The 8,055-nt window shown below is 56.8% G+C and overlaps 2 protein-coding genes across 2 annotated transcripts in view; both read left to right on the top strand.

Annotated features, from left to right (window-relative positions):
• PGPEP1 (pyroglutamyl-peptidase I) overlaps nt 1-4,289 on the top strand; it is a gene marked incomplete at its 5' end in the record, with an annotated part of 8,718 nt that extends 4,429 nt beyond the window's left edge. Inside the window, one exon of the mRNA XM_019609973.2 lies at nt 292-4,289. Within this exon, the coding sequence (XP_019465518.1) occupies nt 292-484 (193 nt within the window). The remainder of the gene's footprint in view (nt 1-291) is intronic.
• Nucleotides 4,290-7,561: 3,272 nt separating this feature from the next.
• GDF15 (growth differentiation factor 15) overlaps nt 7,562-8,055 on the top strand; it is a 4,455-nt gene continuing 3,961 nt past the window's right edge. The window contains exon 1 of the mRNA XM_019609972.2: nt 7,562-7,741. Within this exon, the coding sequence (XP_019465517.2) occupies nt 7,562-7,741 (180 nt within the window). The remainder of the gene's footprint in view (nt 7,742-8,055) is intronic.

The following is an 8,055-nucleotide window of genomic DNA, read 5'->3' as shown; positions in this document are numbered from 1 at the left end:
GGTGCACGCTGGCTCTCTCTGCAGTGCACGCTGGCTCTGTGCTCAGCTGACATTCACTGCTGGCACTGCTCTGTTCCGTGGTCGCTCGCTGGCGATGGGAAAGCACGCAATCTTTGTGTTTTGCCCCAGATTAGGTGCTGTGAGCGTGCCACTGCTTCAGCCCGACTTGCAGTGCGCTTTTATTGCAGGATGTTGATGCAATGCTGAGCGATAACACGGTTCGCTGTGTCCTGCAGTTTGCACGCTTTATTTGGCACATGTTGCTAAATCAGCTCTGTTTTTATGTTTCAGGTACCTGTGTGACTTCACTTACTACACTTCCTTATACCAGAGCTGCGGGAGGTCGGCTTTTGTTCATGTGCCTCCACTGGGAAAGCCGTACAGCGCCGAGCAGCTGGGCCGGGCACTGCAGGCCATCATCGAGGAAATGCTCGACGTTTTGGAGCATTCTGAAGACAAAATCAATTGTCAGCACGAACACTGAAAGCAGGCAGGAGCTGTCCTGCTATTGCACTTCCTAAACTTCCCCCCTGCAGCTGAAGTATGGGAGGAATGCTCTGTGTGAGACGTACAGAACGAGAATTGGAGACTTCAAAAATGAAAACCCCACGTCCAGAAATTGACTTTTTTTTTTTTCCTCTTTTTTTTTTTTGGTCAAACGTGCGTATTTCAATGAAGAAATGGAGATCCCTTCTCTAACACAACACCTGCAGCTGCTCATTCCTGGAGCATGCGTGCTGTGCTTTACCCAGAGCTCATCTGTTGGCCAAGCGATGGTCCCACCCCGCACAGATGGGAAGTTCCTTGGCCAGGCTCAGTGTTTGGGTGCAGGGAATCGATAACCCCATCTTCTAATGACTGCTTGTTGGGTTGGAAGGTTTGCTTTCCTTCTGTCTCGTTTTCTTTCTCCTCGTTGGCCCAAATCGTAGGTCCTAATGTGAAAGCATAACTGAAATCAGTGGGGACGACGTGAGTTTGTTGTAAGAAAACAGCAAACCTGCTTGTTGGGGACGAGGAGCCTCAGAAACTGCTTTTGAATTGAAAAAGGTTACGGTTGCTGCCTTCTCCATTGGGGCCTGGCTGCTGCGGCTCCAGGTGGAAGGGCTGCGTGTTGGGTTGCAGATCAGATCACTTTTTGTACACGCAACGATCTGAGCTCACACCAAATCCTTCCAGACGTCCTCAGCGTTGGGTCAGGGCTGCCCTCCTGGCCCCGAGCTGCGTGCAGCACGTCCTCCCATGTGTGCTCAGCACATCGCTCGCTGCTGAGGAGCTCTGCTAAAGGCCACTTTCTCCACAGGAGATCTTTATCACGGTCTCTTGGTGCTGGCTGTTATTTTTAAGGCGAAGGCTGAGTAATTTATAACTTCCTTCGCTGTGAACTTTTGTTCTCGTTAAAGGTTGGGTGCGGAGTGATGTTTAACTTCAGTGCCCATTGCTGGCGCTGCCGCGTGGCTGCCAGGGAGCTCTGCCAAAGGGCATCTCGCATCTCAGAGCTGCTCCCGGAGCCCACAGACAGCTGTTGGCTGTTCGTATATAAGAACACCTACAGAATAATCTCTGTGAAAGGTTTTAGAACATCGTTCCTTCTGTTTTCCTGGCGACGAATGGTTCTGCTGCAGTGAGAGCTGCTGGCCGTGAGGATGGGCGTCGGATCCCACAGCAGAGGCACTGGGTGCAGAGAATCATAGAATGGTTTGGGTTGGAAGGGACCTCAAGGATCATGAAGCTCCAACCCCCTGCTGCATGCGGGGCTGCCAGCCTCCATATTAATACTATGCCAGACCCCATCCGACCCGGCCTTGGGTGCACGAGGGGAATGCTTTCCTGCCCGACTTTGCCTTCCAAGTGAATGCTCTCCTTGGCGCTGGGACACCACGCAGTGCCTGTCAGCTCATGGCAGGCTTTCAGATTTGTAATTTATTCTATTTAATATTTAGTTGAAGTATTCGTGGCTTGGGGCAGCTCCCAGATAGTTGAGCTCTTATCTCCACGTAGCTCCGCTGTGCTTGGGAGAAGCTGTTGGTCTGTCGTAGCTGCTGAGCTATGAAGGGGGGAAGATGCTGCGTTGGGTCTTTGTGGCAGAGCTCCTGTGCTGACAGTCCCTTAGAAACGTAATTTATTTTATAATCTTTTGGGTTTCTTTGTGATTTTTTGGATGATTAGTCCTCAGAGGGCGTCAGGGCGGTAGCGGCGTTTCGGATAGCGAAACCTTTTAAAGATGGCGTTAAGCTGAGTTTGTTTAATCTGACCTAAATTAAACGCTTTTGCTTTGTTTTTAAAGCTTTTTGTTGTTGTTGTTGTTGTTAAATGAATTGATTCCGAATGCTTCTCTGTGGGTGATCCCTGGGGGTCTCTGCAGCTCGGGGTGTTCTGTGGTTCAGAAGCCACGCGGGGCTGCTGAGTGTCTGCTGTATCTCCCGGGTATCAGCGAACAGGATTTGCTGATTTATGCTGGTGGAGCCCCATTGCTGGCTGCAGATGTGTTCACAAAGGAGCGAGGGTCGTTCAGGTTTGGTGTTCGTGACGGTGCCTGCAGTTGGTGATGTCGCAAGGCGGTGTTTCAGGATCAGAATCGTCTCTGGTGGTGCGCTGAGAAGTGGGGTGAGGGCATTTTGTGTGGGAGAGAGAATGAGGGGGGGGTTCCCATGTGGGCTCTGGTGCCACATATTGAGGTGCTGGTGGAGTGGAGCGGGGCTGGCTGTGATGCTGGGGGGTTTGTTGGTGTCAGGGTGATGGTTTTGGTTATTAAATGCTGCGGGAGGCGTTGAGGGGCTCCGGGTACCCGAGAACTCCTTCATTCCTGGGGGGCTGTGATGCGGGGAGGTTTTGCCTTTGGGTTAAACGCGATCATCTGTGGTGTGAAACAGCAAAAAGGAAATAATCCCATGAGCTTCAAAGCTCCTTTACCTGCAGGATGCTCGGTGGCGCGGCTGAAGGCACAGCCCAAAGCTGCCGGCATCTCTGTGTCACTGCTTTGTCAAAGCCCAGGGATGGCAGAAGCAGTTCTCGCCGATTTGGAGCTCTCCCCAACCCGACCGTGTCCGGAGCACAGCAGCAGTGGGGGGGGACAGAAGGTGGAGGGATGGTGGGAGGTGTTCTGTGGTTGTGGTGTGGGGCTGAGGGTGAAGGCTGAGAGCTGTGAAAAGAGCTCAGAGCGGATTCAAACTGAGCACCATCTCCGTGTGGGAGCAGAGGGGGGTTTTGCAGGGCTGGGGAGGTGCTTTCCTTCACGTTTACTGACCTCAGCAGTGTGCTCAGGTGTAGCATTTGGAGTCTCAGCACCACGCAGGCAGTGCTGAACCTTCCAGTGCCTCAGTCCTCCAGCACAGGGTGCTGTGCTGCTGCGTCCGTGTGTCCCGTGGCTCTGAATTGGGCTGCTTGAGGTGGGTGCCGGTGGGCAGCAGGTGGCTCTTTGCAGCAGCAGCCCCAGTGCTTTGTGATATAAGTGCACTTACAGGTTGTGTTCGTGTCTGGTTGGTGTCTGACGTGGCCCCAGTGGTGTTCTGCCAAACCTCCAACAAAGCCGAGGATGCTGTCGGTTCATTGAGTGAGCAGAAACCCGAGAGCTGCTCTGTCCCATCTATCTTAATGCAAAGTAGAGAAGCAAACTCCTAGATAGGAATTAATGCTAGGGAATGAATCTGTGCGCTGCCCTTAAATACAACTCCGTGCTACTTAACCACACGTTCAGGTTTTACATTGCACCAGCTTCTTACATTGCAAATGTTTACTTTGATGAACAGGGAGTGCCTTGTCCTGCGCTGGGCTCTGGGGAGCAGAGCGGAGTGTTGGGGGCTGAGGCCCCTCTGCAGGGGTTGGGGGCTCTGAGCTCCTTCACCCCTTGTGCTCTCCAGGAGCTGCACTGCATTGGGCTCTGGGGGTTTCCTGGAACGCACTGGGATGTGACAAAGGGAAAAGGGGGGGTTTCTCACTGCCTGGGGAGAGCAAACCCTTTGGGGTTCTGTCTGTTCCAAGGTGCTGCGTGTCCCAGTGCCGCTCTGCCCCCATCCTCCTGTTGTGCCGACATCACTGCGGTCTGAGTGGAGCTCTCTGGTGTTGCCCATCTGTGCTCGTAGGACTCCTGGAGCTACAGCTTCAATTCTGTGGGGGCTTCTGTTCTTCACAGTGTGTTCTTGCAGTGCCTTGTAACCCCTAACAGTCTGTGTGCCACAAAGGGCTGTGTCACGAAGGGCCGCTCGCATTCCCTCTGCTCGCTGTTGCTCCACTGGACTTTGTAACCGAGAACTTAAACCCATGTTTCAAAGTAAATAAAGAGTTTAACTCTGCCTCGTGCTGTTCTTGAACCGTTTTGGGATTTCTGGAGGTGCCTTTTGGGGGGTGGGAGCAGCTTGTCTGCAGCTCTGCTCTGGGCACGAAGTCCCACGTGAGGCTGGAGCAGGGCACAAAGGCAGGATGTGAACCATGGAGCTGCAGTGTGCTGTGCAGAAAATCCCATTCCCCATCACGGAGGGGAAGGCACAGCATCCACTGTGATGCTCATTCTTGTGAGCCTGTGATTTGGGGGAGCAAACACTGCCCAGTGCTTTGTCTTTGCGAGCCCAGCGTGGATCCATTCTGCTCCTGACTCCGGCGGTGGAACAGTGAGACGGATGCTGGTGGGGGTGCCCAAAAAAACCACTGCCCAGTGCGGGGCACTGATGGCCAACGCTGCCTCTGCTCTGAGCTTTGTGGCAGGAGGGGATCAGGGAGGAAATCCTGCTGGCCTCGGGGAGTCTGCCTGCTCCGTATCGCACAGCTCAGCCTGGGATGCGGTGCCAGATGCTCACGTGCCTGCTGTGCTGATGCAATGCTGGGCTGAAGCTGGCTCACGAGGTGCCGGTGATGTCACGCAGTGTGTTGCAATCTGAGCTCTCTGCAGGGAGAGGTGGGAGCTGCTGCTGTTGGGCCCCACGCACCCTGCATGCGTTCCTTGGCCGTGGTTTGGGTGATGCTGGAGGGTCTCATTGCAGAGCAGTTCTGGGCAGGCCCTTCCCCCAGCATCACCCCTCTGGGAGCCGCTCAGTTCCTCCTCCTCCATCCTCCTGGCTGAGGTGGGACGTTGGGATGTTGGCCAGCTGGTGCCTTTCCACAGCTCATCAACCAACAATGCTGGGGACCCCCAGGAGCCCAACACCCCTAGGGGTGCCAGTGAGGTCCATCCCTCCACCCCACAGTGGTTTTGAGGCCGCTCCCCAGCCGCTCAGCGGCAAATCTCAAAGCACTTCTCATTGCCCAGAGCTCATCCTGGGATCAGCTTGGGGTGGGGGCTTGCAGCCACTTCCCTCTGTTCTCTTCTCCTTTTGGGTGCTCCCCACCCCCCTGGTAGAAGCTCTTATTGGCCCCTACTCACACTGTCCCCACAGTGCCCAGACACCACGAGAACTCCCCAATGCTCCCAAGGCAGCACTGTGCAGGGGATGGGGCTCTCACAAGGAATGGCTTTGAGGAGCTCTGTGCCGCCCTGCTCGTGGGGCTGGGGACGTTCTGCTGCTGAGAGCACCGCTGTTGGGCGGTGGATGACACCATCCAGGATGAGATTTCCATTTTTGGCCGTAGGGTTTGAGCAATTTCCTGCCTTGCACAGACAAAGGGGTCCGGGGGTGGGCTGAGCCGTGCGTGCCATCAGGTCGGAGCGTCGCTTCCAAGTGGAGCAGAAGTCTCATTTTTGGTGAATGCCGTAAGTGCAGAACAAAGGGAGAGCAGTCGGTCCCACTCCTGCTGCAGCAGCACCGAGGCTGCCTGCGCTCACCTGATCCGGCCCATCTATTTACAGATAGCCAAAGGTCGGGCGGGTTCTGTTGTGCACATTCACCACGACAGCGCAGGGAGGACACGGGACGCTGCACCCTGGGCTGCAGTCATCGTTTCTGAGCCCTCCGTGACCAAATCTGGACCTCTGAGAGAGCAAAGCTGTGTGCGGTGATGCTGCCCAGCCCTTAACGACCACTGTTACTGCAGCACGGGTTGGTGCTGGCACAGGATGGAGAAGTGGGAGCCTCCTCGGGGTGCCACAGCACTGCGGGCAGCGCTGGGGAAGTGGTGCTGCCCAGGTTCCCCTTCCTCCTGCTGTTGGGTCGCTGTGCAGAGCTGCAGGTGGATGCGATGGATTCCCATTGGCAGCACGGTGCTGGACCTCATCCTGCCAGAGGTGTGCAGGGAGAGCTGAGTGACACCTTCCCGTGCTCTGCAGTGCACGCCCTGAGCTCCAGGCAGTGCTTCGCCCACGATAAAGGCAGGAAATTCCTCCATACGACCTCCGACAGAGCGCAGTGCTGATGGAGGTGGGGGGATGCTCTGATCGTGCAGGCTGGCGAGGACACGCGGGAGAATTTCCCAGCAGATCATTCAGCATCTGCAAATGCTGCTCTGAAAGCACAAATTTTATCACTGTTGCCGGGCTGTAAAATTTCCGGCTTCACCACTGGCGCCTTTGGGAGGAAAACATCCGGCTTTGCAAAAACTTTGATGCTCCACGCGACCCTTCGTGCATCACATGTGGAGGGGATTGCAGCACACGGAGCGCCCACAGCTCCAAAAACGCATTGCCAAAGCAGAACCGTGGGGGACAAAACTCAGTGCGTCGTGCTCGATGGATGGGTGGTGTGATGGCTGACGGGATGGGAGCTTTCCCAACCACCTGCACAACTCAGATCCTGCATTGTGGATTGCCATCCTGCTGGGAGCTGAGCTGCCCAGGGACAGCGTGGCAGCCCGGTGCCCTCAGCAGCTCCATACGGCTGCTGCTCACCCAAAAAGCTGTTGCATGCTCGTCCCTGCTGCGGGGATGGGGATGGGGATGTGGCCATGCAGAGCCCAATAGTAGCACATGGGAATGCTGAGCTGTGCGTGGGACGCAGCACTCGAGGAAAGTTGGCTCTGGCAGTAGTGTTGCCTCAGGAAATGGCCCAGAGGAACCAAAACTGTGGCAGGCAGAAGCTGCGGGCAGGGAAAGGCAGCGCAAAGGCAACTGAGGGGTTCCATTCATCCACCTGTCCGTCCGTCCGTCCATCCGTCCATTCATCCATCCATCCACCCATCTGCCCATCTGCCCACCTCTCCCTCATCCCTCCCTCCATCCCTCCACCCCCCACCAGGAGCAGCACAGCAGTCACACTGTGCCAACCCCCCGCATGACGCCGCTCGTGCTGATGAGCCAATGCTTTCTCGTGGCCATGAGTGAAAATCATGTTCTCCTTTCTTTGCCTCAGGAAACGTCAAGAATCTGGGTGAAAAAGGCAGAAATAATGCTTGCACCCGACTGCCGAGATAAGCATAAATCGTGGGCTGGTGGTGCCACAGAGCAGCTGAGGGCCGTGAGCTCGGCAGCGCGGAATGCGGCCGTGTCACCTCGTGTGCCCCAACCAGAGGCCACCACACAGCATCCCCACACGGGGCTCACATCCCTTCTGCCCGCGGTGTGGGGCAGTGGGGCCCTCGGTCCCACCGGCCCCATTGCCTGGAGCCCACCTCCACCTCCGGGCTGGGGGCGACTGCCGGCTCTGCCCCTCATTGACCTCTCCGGGTTTGGTCCATCCTCCTACTGGTGGAAAAAGCTCGGATGGAGCCCAGCCGTGGGACCTTCCGTCGGTTCTCCTCCACGAACTCTCGTTGCCATGCAGCTCCGCATCAGCGCCGCTGGATCGTAGCCATCCGCGCCCGGCACCGTCCCAGGAATGATGCAAACCCCGAGCGCGGTTACTTCAGTGAGAACCGGACCGGGGCAGCGACGTGCGGCAAAGCCGGACTGCGGTGTCATCAGCCGGAGCTCCATCTGGGGAGTGCCGCTCTTTAATCGCGGCTCCGATCCGCTCCGCCCGCTCGTGTTGGCACCCGTCGCGCTTCTCGCTGCCCTCCCGGCGCTGCGGACGGGGGGGACGAGGAGGGGACGGGGAGGGGAGGCAGGCGAGGCGTGTTGGTGGCAACGTCCCCATCCCCGCTCAGCTCCACGTGCCGCCCACGAGCCTCCGCCCGCCGCCGCCGCCCCTCGGTCCTCAGCATCTCCCACCCGAAGGCGCCGCGAAGCGTCCGCCCGAAGCGGCGGCTGTTCCTCGT

Source organism: Meleagris gallopavo, chromosome 30, assembly GCF_000146605.3.
Source record: "Meleagris gallopavo isolate NT-WF06-2002-E0010 breed Aviagen turkey brand Nicholas breeding stock chromosome 30, Turkey_5.1, whole genome shotgun sequence".
NCBI classification, from domain to species: domain Eukaryota; kingdom Metazoa; phylum Chordata; class Aves; order Galliformes; family Phasianidae; genus Meleagris; species Meleagris gallopavo.
This window is presented reverse-complemented; position numbering and strand designations above follow the sequence as displayed.